This window comes from Ursus maritimus, unplaced genomic scaffold, assembly GCF_017311325.1.
Source record: "Ursus maritimus isolate PB19 unplaced genomic scaffold, ASM1731132v1 scaffold_4, whole genome shotgun sequence".
Taxonomy (NCBI): Eukaryota; Metazoa; Chordata; class Mammalia; order Carnivora; family Ursidae; genus Ursus; species Ursus maritimus.
Window position 1 is genome coordinate 64411797 of NW_024426552.1, and position 15167 is coordinate 64426963.

The window sequence follows — 15167 nt, forward strand, 5'->3', positions numbered from 1 at the left end:
GTTTGGCGATCAAGGTAATACTGGCCTCATAGAATGAGTTTGGTAGTTTTCCTTCTGTTTCTATTTTTTTGAAACAGCTTTAGGAGAATACATATTATTTCTTCTTTGTTCTTTGAATGTTTGGTAGAATTCCCCAGGGAATCCATCAGGCCCTGGACTCTTGTTTTTTGGGAGTTTTCTGATCACTAATTCAATCTCTTCATGATTAATCAGTCTGTTTAGATAATCAATTTCTTCCTGTTTCAGTCTTGGTAGTTTATAGGTTTCCAGGAAGGCATCCATTTCTTCCAGGTTGTATAATTTATTGGCATATAGTTGTTGATAATAATTTCTAATGATTGTTTCTATTTCCTTGGTGTTGGTCATGCTATCTCCCCTTTCATTAATAATTTTATGAATTTGGGTCCTTTCTCTATTCTTTTGAATAAGTTTGGCCAGTAGCTTATTGATCTTATTAATTCCTTCAAAGAACCAGCTTCTAGTTTTGTCGATCTGCTCTACTGTGCTCCTGGTTTCTAATTCATTAATCTCTGCTCTAATCTTAATCAGTTGTGTTCTCATGCATGGGTTAGGCCTGTTCTTCTGTTCTATCTCCAGCTTCTTAAGGTGAGAATATAAGGACTGCATTTTAGATTGTTCTATTCTTTTGAGTGAGGGTTGGATGGCTATGTATTTTCCCCTTAGGACCGCCTTTGCAGTGTCCCATAGGTTTTGTTTTGTTTTTTTAAATATTTTTTATTATATTAGGTTAGTCACCATACAGTACATCCCTGGTTTTTTATGTAAAGCTCGATGATTCATTAGTTGCACATAACACCCAGTGCACCATGCAATACGTGCCCTCCTTACTACCCATCACCAGCCTATCCCATTCCCCCACACCCCTCCCCTCTGAAGCCCTCAGTTTGTTTCTCAGAGTCCATAGTCTCTTATGCTTCATCCCCCCTTCTGATTACCCCCCCTTTCTTTATCCCTTTCTTCCCCTACCGATCTTCCTAGTTCTTATGTTCCATAGATGAGAGAAATCATATGATAATTGTCTTTCTCTGCTTGACTTATTTCACTTAGCATTATCTCCTCCAGTGCCGTCCATGTTGCAGCAAATGTTGAGAACTTGTTCTTTTTTGATAGCTGAGTAATATTCCATTGTATAGATGGACCACAACTTCTTAATCCAGTCATCTGTTGAAGGGCATCTCGGCTCCTTCCATGATTTAGCTATTGTGGACAGAGCTGCTATGACTATTGGGATGCATATGGCCCTTCTCGTCACTATGTCTGTATCTTTGGGGTAAATACCCAGTAGTGCAATGGCTGGATCATAGGGTAGCTCAATTTTTAACTTTTTAAGGGACCTCCACACTGTTTTCCAGAGTGTCTGTACCAACTTGCATTCCCACCAACAATGTAGGAGGGATTCCCTTTCTCCACATCCTCTCCAACAATTGTTGTTTCTTGCCTTGTCAATTTTTGCCATTCTAACTGGCATAAAGTGATATCTTAGTGTGGTTTTTATTTGAATTTCCCTGATGGCTAATGATTTTGAACATTTTTTCATGTGTCTGTTAGCCATTTGTATGTCTTCATTGGAAAAGTGTCTATTTGCCCATTTTATGATTTATTTTTTTCTCATGTATTGAGTTTGAGAAGTTCTTTGTAGATCTTGGATACCAGTCTTTTATCTGTAGTATCATTTGCAAATATCTTCTCCCATTCTGTGGGCTGCCTCTTAGTTTTTTTGACTGTTTCCTTGGCTGTGCAGAAGCTTTTGATCTTGGTGAAGTCCCACAAATTCATTTTATCTTTTGTTTCTCTTGCTTTTGGAGATGTGTCATGATAAAGGTTGCTGTGGCTGATGTCGTAGAGGTTGCTGCCTATGCTCTCCTCTAGGATTTTGTTGCAGTGTCCCATAGGTTTTGGACTGATGTGTTATTGTTCTCATTGGTTTCCATAAATTACTTAAGTTCTTCTTTAATTTCCTGGTTTACCCAATCATTCTTAAGCAGGATGGTTCTTAGTTTCCAAGTGTTTGAGTTTCTTCCAAATTTTTCCTTGTGATTGAGTTCCAATTTCAAAGCATTGTGGTCTGAGAATATTCAGGGAATAATTTCAGTCTTTTGGTATTGGTTGAGATCTGTTTTGTGACCCAGAATATGGTCTATTCTGGAGAAAGTTCCATGTGCATTTGAAAAGAATGCGTATTCTGTTGTTCTAGGGTGTAGTGTTCTGTATATATCTATGAGGTCCATCTGTTCCAATATATCATTCAAAGCTCTTGTTTCTTAGTTGATTTTCTGCTGAGATGATCTGTCTATTGCAGAGAGTGGAGTGTTGAGGTCCTTTACTATTAATGTATTATTATCTATATCTCTTTATTCTGGTTAAGAGTTGGCTTGTATATCTGGCTGCTCCCCTTTATATATCTAATATAAATTAGATATTTATAATTATTAGATCCTCTTGTTGGATACCCACTTTAAGAATAATATAGTGTCCTTCTGTACCTCTAACTACAGTCTTTATCTTGAAATCTAATCTGTCTGATATGAGAATTGCTACCCCAGCTTTCTTTTGAGGTCTGTTGGCATGAAAAATGGTTCTCCATCCTTTCACTTTCAGTCTAGATGTATCTTTAGGTTCAAAATGAGTCTCTTGTAGACAACATATGGATGGGTCATGTCTTTTTATCCAATCTGTGACCCTGTGGCATTTTATGGGAGCAGTTAGGCTATTCACATTGAGAGTGATTACTGAGAGATATGATTTTAATGATGTCATGTTGCCTGTGAAGTCTTTGTTTCTATAGATTGTAAATTTCTGTTCTGTATCACTCTAGGGATCTTTTTACTTAATATTTTTTGTAGGCCTGACTTGGTAGTCACATATTCTTTCAGTTTCTGCTGGTCTTGGAAGCTCCTGTCTCTCCATCCATTCTGAATGACAGCCTTGATGGATAAAGAATCTTTGGCTTCATGTTCTTCTCACTTAGTGCTCTGAATATGTCTTGCCAGCTTTTTCTGGCTTGCCAGGTCTCTGTAGACAGGTGTGACATTATTCTGATGTTCCTCCCTCTGTACATGAGGAATCTCTGTTCCCGGCCGCTTTCAAGATTGTTTCCTTCGATCTAAGATTTGCAAATTGTACTATTATGTGACATGTTGTTGGTCTGTTCTCATTAATCTTGGGAGGGGTCCTCTCTGCCTCTTGAACATGAATGCTTGTTTCCTTCACCAGATTAGGGAAGTTCTCAGCTACAACTTGTTCAAATATCTCTTCTAGACCTCTCTCTTTCTCCACCCCTTGGGGATGCCGGTGATTCTGACATTGGAACATTTCATTGAGTCAGTAATCTCCTGTAGTCTTATTTCTTGAAAGTGGAGTTTCTTAAGGCATGTTTCTTCTCTTTCTTTCTTTTCTATCATCTCATCTTCTAACACACTAATTCGTTCTTCTGCCTCGTTTACCGTGGCCATCAGAGCATCCAGTTTAGACTGTATTTGATTCATAGCATTCTTAATTTCTGCCAGATTCACTCTCATTTCTGCCCTTAGAGATTCTATATTTTCCTTAATATTTTTTTCAAGCCTACATGTCGTCTTGACCATTGTTACTCTGAACTCCATTTCTGACAATTTGGTTATATCCATATCCATTAGTTCTGTGGCAGAGGCCACAGTCTCTGTTTCTTCATTTGTTGGGGGTTCCTCCTCCTTGTCATTCTGATGAGGTTTGGTTGCTGGGATGTACAGAGCCCAAATTATTGACCAGGACCCAAGCAAGTTGCACGTGTTTTATAGGGACCTTAGGGATGTGGGCTTCTTGTTTTTCCAGCCTGCCTTTTGGGATAGGGGCCTGCCATGCTGATACTCAGGCAACCCTGTTTGGATAGAGTTGCCCTGTCCCCTGTGTGGGCAGGGGGGAGGATGGGTGAAAACCAGTTTTTCTGGGCTTTTGTTCTCTGGCAGCTTTTCCTGGCAGTTTTCTGTGACTCTTCTGAGGGTCAGAGTAGCAGTGACCATATCCTAGCCTCTGTCTCAGAACAGAGAGATCGCAGTCTGCTCTTCACTGAGCTCTCCTGACCAATCTAACTCCATCTCTGTCGGTGCTGCTAAAAACTCCTCAGCATCTGGGTTGTGAGCCCCACAACCATTCTCCCAGTCCTTGTTCCCAGGGCCGGCACATCTCTGCCCTTTGTGCTTCTAAAACTGCCAGCCACCCTGTTCCCCTGCGTGCTCCCAAGCTCCTGGTTTCAGTTGGGTTTGCGCACCCACTCCAGAGCTCCAGTGTTCATTCTGGTCATATGTGCGCTCCCAAGCTCCAGGTTTCAGTCTGGTTGGAGTGCATGCTCTGGAGCTCCCGGTTTCACTCTGGTTCCCCCGCTCCAGAGCTCCGGTTTTTACTCTGGTTGCAAGCGCACTACTACCTCCTGGTTTCAGTCTGGTTTCCCAGCAGCTACTAGTCTGTGAGTCTGGCCAGCTCCCCAGTGCAGGAAGCTACTGTTTCACGACGCCCAAGTGCCTACCTTGAAATGTTTGTATCTGTGTGCTAAGCCAGGGTGACTACCTGCTAAAAAAAAAAAAAAAATGATTAAAAATTTTTTGTCCAACTACTTGACATTTGTATTCATATTCTAGAAAAACATTGACCTGAAAGTCAGTAGACTTGACTCTGCCCCTAAAAATCTGGTAATTTTTGTTCATTTTGGACCTAGGTTTCCTCATTTGTAAAATCATAAAATTGATCCAAATGGTAGCTGAAGACCTCACATAACCATAAATTTTGTGTATCTTAAAAATTTTTTTGGAAATGCTAAACCAAAGAGGATATTGACATTATTGCTCTTTTTACCTACTGGAAGAAATAAATGTTCCATAAAATGCACAGACATCAATTCAAGGCTATAAGAAACATGAAAAGTCAAGGAAACATGCCACCACCAAAGGAATACAACAATTTTTCAATAATGGATACCAAAGAAATAGAGATCTATGAATTGCCAAAGAATTCAAAACAATTGTTTTAAGGAAGCTCAGAGAGCCAAAAGAGAACACAGACAACTCAATAAAATCAGGGAAACAATACACAAAAATTGAATTTCAACAGAGAGATAGAAATAATAAAAAAGAACCAAACAAATCCTGGAGCTGAAGAATACCATGAATGAAATTAAGAAATGCAGTAGAGAGCACCAACAGCTGACTTTACCAAGCAAAAGGAAGAATCTGTGAACTCAAAGATAGGTCATTTGAAATTAACTTGTCAGTGGAGAAAAAAAGGAATGAAAAGGAGTGAGGAGAGCCTATGTTAGTTAGGGGATACCACTAAGCAAAACAATGCATGAACTATAGGAATCCAAGAAGGAGAAGAGAGAGAGAAAGCTTATTTAAAGAAATAATGACTGAAAACTTCCCAGATTGGAACATCTGAGTATGAACATCCAGATATATGAAGCTCAAAAGACTCCAAGCAATATCAACCCAAAGAAAGTCACAAGAATAAAAGGCACAGCATAAGGAATATAGACAGTGGTATTATAATAGCACTGCATGATGACAGATGGTAGCTATACTTGTGGTAAACATAGCATAGCATATAAAGTTGTTGAATAACTATGCTGTATACCTGAAACTAACATCATGTGTCAACTATACTTCATTAAAAAAATTTTTAAGTCTTCACCAAGACTAATTATAATAAAACTACCAAAAATTAAGAACAAAGAAATAATTTTGAAAACAGTAAAAGAAACTCCTCACATATAAGGGAACCCCCATGTGGCTGTCAGTGGATTTCTCAGCAGAAACCTTGCAGGCCAAGAGAATGGGATAATATTGTCAAAATGCTAAATCAACAACAACGAAAAACTGTCGACCAAGAATACTTTAACTGGCAAAGCTATCCTTCAGAAATGAAGGAGATACAAAGACTTTCCCAGATTAACCAAAGCTGAGGGAATTTGTTGACACCAGATGTGGCTTACAAGAAATGCTAAAGGGAGTTCTTCAAGCTGAAGTGAATGGATGCTAATTAGTAACATGAAAACAAATGAAAGTATAAAACTCACTGGAAAACTTAAGTACATGGTCAAATTTAGAATAGTCTAATACTGTAATAGTAGTGTATAAATTGCTTAACCCTAGTATAAAAGGTAAAAGACAAAAGTATTACAAATTACAATAGCTATAATAATTTGTTAATGGATACACAAGTTCAAAAGATGTAAATTGTGGGGCACCTGGGTGGCGCAGTCGTTAAGCGTCTGTCTTCGGCTCAGGGTGTGATCCTGGTGCTCTGGGATCGAGCCCCACATCAGGCTCCTCCCTGGGAGCCTGCTTCTTCCTCTCCCACTCCCCCTGCTTGTGTTCCCTCTCTCACTGGCTGTCTCTCTCTGTCAAATAAATAAATGAAATCTTAAAAAAAAGATGTAAATTGTGACATCAAAAACCAACTGTAGGAAGGGGAATAGAAGGATAAAGATTTTGTATTTGGAAGATGTTATTGTTAGCTTAAAATAGACTGTTATAACTGTAAGAGATTTTAAACTTCTAATAGACACCCAAAAGGAAGAAATCAAAGAAGAAAGAAATCAAATCAAAGAAATTGATTACATCACAAAGGAAGACAGCAAAAGGTACAAACTACAAAACAACCAGAAACAATTAACAAGGTAGCAATAGTAAGTCTTTACCTATAAATGAAACTTTAAATGGAAAGGAATTCAATTCTCCAATCAAAAGACATAGTGTGGCTGAATGGATAAAAAACAAGATCAACTAGGTGCTACCTATAAGAGACTCACTTCGGCTCTAAGGATACATATAGGCTGAAAGTGAAGGGATAGAAAAAGATATTCCATTCAAATGGAAACCAGAAGAGAGCAGAAAGAGCTATACTTATTATTTCAGACAAAACAGACTAAGTCAAAACTGTTACAAGAAACAAAGAAGGTCATTAGATAATGATAAAGGGATCATTTCATCAAAAGGATTTAACAGTTGTAAATGTATATGCATCCAATATTGGAGCACCCTAATATATTACATATTTATGGATCTGGGGAGAAATAGAGATAGCAATGCAAAAATAGTAGGGGACTTCAATACCCCACTTTCAGCAATAGATAAATCATCAAGACAGAAAATCAATAAGATAATATTGTATTTGAACTAGACTTTAGACCAAATAGACCTAACAGATTTGTATAAAACATACTATACAGTAGCAGCAGAAAACACATTCCTCTCAAGCATATGCTGAACATTCTCCATGATACATCATATGTTAGGTCACAAAGCAAGTCTTAACAAGTTTAAGGAGATTGAAATCATATTAAGTATCTTTTCCAACCACAGTGGTATGAAACTAGTATCAACAATGGGAGGAAAATGGGGAAATTCGTAAATTTGTGGAAATTTAACAACATGCACCTGAACAACAAATGGGTCAAATAAGAAATCAGAAAGGAAATTTTAAAAATCTTGAAATAAATGAAATGGAAATGCAATATACCAAAACTTACAGGATGCTGCAAACACTGTTCAAGAAGGAAGTTTATAGGAATAAATGCCTACATTAAGAAAAAAGAAAGATCTCAAATAACCTAACTTTATAACCTCAAGGAACTAGTAAATGAAGAGAAAGCTAAGCCCAAAGTCAACAGAAGTAAGGAAATAATAAAGATTATCCAGAATAGAAATAAGAGAAATAGACTAGAAAAACAATAGAAAAGATGAATGAAACTGAGTTGGTTTTTAAAAAAGATTAACCAGACCAACTTTTAATTAGACTAAGGAAGAAAAAAAGAGAGAAATGAAAGACATTATAACTGATACTACAAAAATACATTCATAAGAGACTGAAAAATTATTTGCCAACAAATTGTATAACCCAGAAGAAATGGATAAATTCCTAGAAGGAGACAACCTACCAAGACTGAATCATGAAGAACGAGAAAATCTGAACAGACCAATAATAAGTAAGGACACTGAATCTGTAATCAAAAATCTCCTAGCAAAGAAAAGCCCAGGACCATATAGATGGGTTCACTGGTGAATTCTACCAAATGTTTAAAGAAGAATTAATGTCAGTTATTCTCAAACTGTTCCAACAAATTGAAGAGGAGGGTACACTTTCAAGTTAATTTTACAAAGCCAGTATTACTCTGATATCAAAGCCAGAGAAGGACACTAAAAAAATTATAGACCAATATCCCAGATGAACATAGATGCAAAAGTCCTCAACAAAATACTAGCAGACCAAATTCAACAGCATATTGAACAGATTATACAACATCATCAAATGGGATTTATGCTGGGAATGCAAGGATATTCAACATACGCAAATCAATAGATGTGATATATCCTGTTAACAGAATGGAGGATGAAAATCACATGATCATTTCAGTAGATACAGAAAAAGCATTTGACAGATTTCAACACTTTCACCTTAAAAACTCTCAATGAATTAGATACAGAAGAAATACAGATCTACATAATAAAGGCCATGTATGGCAAGCCCACAGCTATCATACTCAACAGTGAAAAGCTGAAAGTTTTCTTCTAAGATCAGAAATAAGACAAGACATTCTCTTTATTTCTATTCTGCATAGTACTAAAATCCTAGGCAGAGCAATTAGGCAAGAAAAAGAAATGGATCTAAATTGGAAGGAGGAAATAAATTTGTTTCTATAGATGACATGACTCCACCCTAAACTAAAAAACCCTAAAGACTCCAGCAAAAAACTGTTAGAATAAATGAATTCTGTAAAGTTGCAGAATAGAAAATCAATATACAAAAACCAGTTGCATTTCTATATACTAACAAACTATTGGAAGGGAGAAATAAATGAAATAAGCTATACAAAGAAAGATAAATATTGTATGATCTCATTTACATGTCGAAGCAATCTAAAAAAGTTAAACTCATAGAAACCGTGTAGGTGGGTGGTTGCCAGGGACTGCGGGGGTAGGGAGAAAGAGGAGATATTGGTCAAAGAGTATAAACTTAGAGTTATAAGATGAATAAGTTCTGAGGATCTAATATAATCTAGGGTATCTAAATCTTTTTAAGTTTTTATTTAAATTCTAGTTAATTAACATGCAGTGTAATATCAGTTTCAAATGTACAATTCAGTGATTCAACACTAACATACAATACCCAGTGCTCATCACAACATGTGCATTCCTTAATCCCCATCACCTATTTACCCCATCCCCCCTCCCATCATCCCATCCAGCAAACCTCAGTTTGTTCTGTACAGTTAAGAGTATGTTTCTTGGTTTGCCTCTCTCTCTTTTTCCCATGTTCATTTGTTTTGCTTCTTAAATTCCACATGAGTGAAATCATATGGTATTTGTCTTTCTCTGACTGACTTATTTCACTCTCTAGCTCCATCCATGTCATTGCAAATCATGAGATTTCATTCTTTTTTATGGCTGAGTAATATTCCATTGGAGATATTTTTACATATAAATATATATATATATACATATACATACACACACACACACACATAAATCTCACATCTTCTTTATCCATTCATCAGTCCATGGACATTTGGGCTGTTTTCATAACATGTGTCTATTAGCCATCTGTATGTCTTCTTTGGAAAATGTCTATTCATGTCTTCTGCCCATTATTTAATCGGATTATTTGGTTTTTTGGGTGTCAAGTTTGATAAGTTCTTTTTTTTATAATAATTTTTTATTATATTGTTAGTCACCATATAGTACATCCCTAGATTTTGATGTAAAGTTCCATGATTCATTACTTGCATATAAAACACCCAGTGCACCATGCAAAATGTGCCCTCCTTAATACCTTTACATATTTTTAATATATTTTTGATACTAACCCTTTATCAGATATGTCATTTACAAATATCTTCTATTCTGAAGGTTGCCTTTTAGTTTTGTTGTTTTCTTCGCTGTGCAGAAGCTTTTTATTTTGATGAAGTCCTTTAATTTTGCTTTGTTTCCCTTGCCTCAGGGACATATCTAGTAAGAAGTTGTTGTGACCGATGTCAAAGAGGTTACTGCCTGTGTTCTCCTCTCAGATTTTAATGGTTTCATGCCTCACATTTACATCTTTAATCCATTAAACATTTATTTTTGTGTATGATGTAAGAAAGTGGTCATGTTTCATTCTTTTGCATGTTGCTGTCCAATTTCCCCAACACTATTTGGGAAAAAAAAAGACTATCTTTTTCCCGCTGGATATTCTTTCCTGCCTTGTCAAAGTTGTGGGTTCATTTCTGGGTTTTCTATTCTGTTCTGTTGATCCATGTGTCTATTTTTGTGCCAATAGTATCCGGTCTAAATTTTCTAAGAGAGCAGATCTTACATGTTCCCATCACACACACACACACACACACACACACACACACACACAAATGGAAACTATGAGGTGATAAATATGTTAATTAACTTGATTATGATAATCATTTCACAATGTATATCAAAGCATTAAGTTGTATATTTTGGGTTTTTTCCTCTTGCCAAAAACAAAGTGCTTTAATAATTATAAAATGTCTAAAATTTTCTCCCAGAAGTCAGTTGATTTGAGTGTTTCTCTTCAGTCAAAGCTAGGACACCAGAGTGAGAGCCCCTAGGAGCAGCCAGTCCCCTGCTGGGTCCTAGGTAGGGCCCGTTAGGAGAGCAGGTTTCAGAAGCTGGGGCTGGAGGCGACTCAGAAGATGACCCTCAGGTTCAGCTTGTGCCCTTCCTGGACCTGCAGGTGATCCTCTGTCTCCTTCATCCAGTAGATGCCATGCTATTTCAGAGCACATGTAGTTGTTGCCTGAATTCCTGCTTGTGCAGGCTGGGGTTGGCCAGCAGGAGCAAGGCCAGGCTGCTACAGCCACTGTCCGTCAGTCGCATTCCCCCAGCCAGGGCGCTCACAGTGGGGTGCCAGGCTGGCCCAGACCTCGGCAGAGCTCCCGGACTCCAGAATCCCCTAGCTTGTTGTTGCTCATCTGCAACTCCATGAGATACTATTTTGGGTCTATGTCGTGAAGTGGTGGCAGCAGATGGCCGTAAGCTGCAGGACTTCACCCATGGGTATTGCATCTGGCAGCCAGATTCCCACAGGCTCTCACATGTAGCCAGACACCCTTGTCCCCCAGCACATTGCCAACCAGGCTCAACTCTTAAGGCTCTCCTTGGCCCTATGGACGTGGCACAGGTCTCTGCAGCCCCTAGTGGTGATGTCACAGTCCCAGAGCCACAGGGCCCTGAGTCAGGAGCTGGGGTGTAGCATTTTGGGGCACATCTCGACAATACCCAGGTCACCCAGCTTGTCACCCAGGTCCAGCGCCTTGGAGGTCACAATACTACACAGATCCTTACCATTGGCCAACGTGAAGCCACAGTTCTCCAACTTGAGCATCTCCAACTGAAAGGCCGAGTCTACCAGGCCCTGGTACAGCACTCAGATGCCTCCTCGCAGATGTCATTGTTGCTCACCATGAGCTCCTTGGAGTGTGGCTTGGCCTTTGAACACCACAGCTAGGGGCTCACAACTGGCAGCTGTCAGGTTGCAGTACTCCAGCTGAAGTGTCTCAAGGTGGCATTGTGAGTCCAGGAGATCTTTGCAGAACAGCTGCAGGCCTGCATCTGCCAACAAATTGTCACTGAAGTGCAGTTCATGCAGGACGGGCACCAAGTGCAGCACGCAGGTCAGGACTCCACAGCCAGCCTCCATCAGGCAGCAGTTCTGGAGGCTGAGCTTCTATATCTTGCAGGTGGGGCTCTACAGGCCCTGGAGCACCAGGTGCCTACCAGCATCACCCAGCTCTTTGGTGCAAAGGCTAACTCAGTCAGGGAGAGGTTGGCCCAGAGAGCACAGGTGACATCCTTGGAACACAGCTCTTTGAGGCCCCTGTCATCCAGCCTGACCACCTCAAACAGTTGGATCAGAGGCGGGAACTCTCTCCAACCAGCATCACTCAACTGCTTATACTGAATGTCCAGATTCTTGGTTCAAGGGGAAGTGTTTTGTCAGGCCAAGTTGCTTCTTAAACTGGGGCTGGGAGCCTGTCATACACTTTAAGTATATACAGTTTTGTCAATTATAGGTCAAAAAAGCTGGGGGAAAAAAAGAAATTCATCTGTATATACTATTATACTGCCTTATACATATTAAGAGAGTAAGGGGAATTGGAGGATGGTTTCTGCTAAAATAGATTTTAATTTTTACAGTTTTAATTTTTCACATTATTTTATTTGAATTACATACATATTTAAGTATAATGGTATAATAAATATAGCATTTAGATTTAGGCATTGCCTATGTCTTTTAATGGTAGAGGAGCTTTTTAAATGTTTTAAATACTCTACATGTATGTTTAATCTCATTTATTCCTCAACAATGGTTTTTTAGAAGCTAACACATCCATTTTTTTATTTATTTAATATTTATATTTAATATTATTTATTTAACCTATTAATTTCTGTTTTATTTTCAGAACTGAAGGCAGAAGCTAGTCTAATGGACCAGATGAGTAGTTGTGAGAGTTCATCAGATTCCAAAAGTTCATCATCTTCAAGTAGTGAGGATAGTTCCAGTGACTCAGACGATGAAGAGTGCAGATCCTCTCCTTCTGATCCAGGGAATTATATCTCAGGACATCCTGCCATGTCACACTGCAGGATTCCTGATATGGATGCCAGCCAGAATAGATCTCATGACAACAGTGGCCTTCTGATGAATACTTTAAGTAAGTATATATAAACATGAGTAATTGGAAAAGTAAGAATTCAGCATGGAGCTCTAGTGATTATGATCTAAAATTTGGATAAAAAGAAAAACTCATTTTATTCATTTGATACTATGATTAACCATTACCTTTCTGTTGACTCATTCCTTTTCTTTTGACTCTGTGATATAATGTCTTATTGGTTTTTCTCCTTTCTCTCTAGATATATTTCTCTTTCTCCTTTGCCAGTTTAGAATCTTCTACTTAGTAATTAGAGCTGGAGTTCTCAAGCCTTTATTTTAGGTCTTTTTTTCCTTTTTACTCCACATTCTATTTCTGTTGTAATTAGTACTTATGTATAGATAACTTGTAAATTTGCTTCTCTGGCCCAGACCTCTGAGCTCTGGAAACAGGTCCGACACCACGTTTTAGTAAGGGCATCCTAAATTCACTTTGTCCAAAACCAACTTACAATCGTTGGTTCACTGTTTCCTTTTAGTGAAAGGTAGATTCATCTAATGATACAATCCAGAAGCCTAATTGTATGCAAGGATTTACTTCCTCTCCCTTTTTATAGTGTAGTCAATCCTTTATCAAGTCCTGTTTATTTTACCTCCTTAATATTTCTCAAATTCATCTACTTCTCTGTATCTTCACTACTATCACTCTAGTTCCACTTGCTGTTATTTCTTGCTTTTAACTCTGCAGTGACTTTCTAACTGGTTTACCCTTTATCTAGTCAAGCCCATTTTGTTCCATCATGTACATTGCAGCCATTTTGATCTTTTCATAATTAAAATATAATTTGTCACCCCTCCTGCTTTAAAATTTTCAATAGCTCATACAGTTGACCCTTAAGCAACACAGGTTTGAATTGTGCAGGTCCACTTACACATGGATTTTTTTTTTTTTCAATAGACTTTTTTTTGGTACTGTAAATGTATTTTCTTTTCTTTATGATTTTCTTAATGTTATTAAGAATACGTATATGTAATACATATAAGATACAAAATATGTATTAATCGACTGTTTCTACTATAAGTAAGGCCTCTGGTCAACAGTAGGTTATTAGTAGTTAAGTTTTTGTGGGGTCAAAAGTTATATGCAAATTTTTCACCATAGAGGGTCAGCCCCCCTAAACCCCCCTCGCATTGTTCAAGGGTCATTTGCAATTTCTTTTATGATAGAGACAAAACATTTTACTATAATGGTCTTGCTCTTTCTGTTCTAGCAACATTTACCTAATTTTTGCCACTGTACTCAAATACTTTCACCCACCTCAGGGCCCTTATACACTGCTATTCACTCAGGCAGAAACACTTCCTTCCTATCATGTAGTTAGCTTTTTCTCCTTTAGATTACAATTCAAGGCATACTTTATCAAGGACACCTTCCTGACAAGGTCAAATCCCCCTTTTTGTAGAACTTCAGAGCAATATCTTGTTTATATCAAATGTCATAATTATAAAGTTATATCTTTTGTGTAATTTGCTTTCTTCTAAAGCATAAGCTCCAGGAGGACCAATTATGTTTATTTTTGCTTATCATTGAATACTAGTATCTAGCACAGTTCCTGATACATAGTAGATGCTCAATAAATACTTCTTTTAAAATAAAAGCATACAGGTTGACAGGGATAGAATGAGACTTTCTGCTTATTTAAAGCTAATCTCACCATGTTAATTAACAATAACAAAGAAAGCGGCTAGGAAGGATTGACTCTAGCTCTAGCCAAATAACAGAATTAAGGAAGGAAAGAGCCAAGTCTAGGTGGCAGAGAAAGTAGAACTATGAATTAAATAGGTACCAGGAAAGGTCTTTTGAACTTCCAGTTGTTAATGTTGTTAGTGCTAATCTTCCTACCTTAAGAGGTAAAATTGGAGTGTCTGATTTCTTGAATGGCCAAATAATGACAAAAGGTTCAATTCACCAGCAGGATAAAGAATTACAAATTTATATGCCCATAATAATATATCTTCACCATGTATGTGCATATATATTAAAATATGTAGTTGTATGTATGTGTGAGCATATATATATAAAATAAAAATTGATAGACAAAGAAGATACTGACAAGTCTCTGTCATAATCTATCTGTAATCAAGCGGACAAATTTAGTAAGGGTATAAAATCCTTGAACAACATAATTAACATGCCTATTCTAATAGTAAATACAGAATTCCAAAATGTGAAGGGAACATTCTTTTAAGGTATATATAAAACATTTTAGTAATTACTTCATACTGAGTAAAGGAAATAACATATTTCAAAGAGTTCACATTTTATAGGATATCATATTATAGGACTATAATACAATGAAAACATAAACAAAAATTATTTTAAAATAAATGGTTGGAAACTTCAATAATTTACATGTTAAAAGGAAACTATAATTACATGTTAATTTACATGTTAAAAGGAAACTATAACGAAATTATAAAATATTTACAATTAAGCAAGATCAAAAATAATA

At 37.4% G+C, this 15167-nt stretch overlaps 1 protein-coding gene and 1 pseudogene across 1 annotated transcript in view; one reads left to right on the forward strand and one right to left on the reverse strand.

The window, feature by feature from the left end:
* The window catches only part of EAF2 (ELL associated factor 2), a 64087-nt gene that overhangs the window by 37094 nt on the left and 11826 nt on the right, over positions 1–15167 (forward strand). Inside the window, exon 5 of the mRNA XM_008708178.2 lies at positions 12464–12715. Coding sequence (XP_008706400.1) covers positions 12464–12715 — 252 coding nt within the window. The remainder of the gene's footprint in view (positions 1–12463; positions 12716–15167) is intronic.
* On the reverse strand, positions 10776–12136 carry LOC121100439 (annotated as a pseudogene).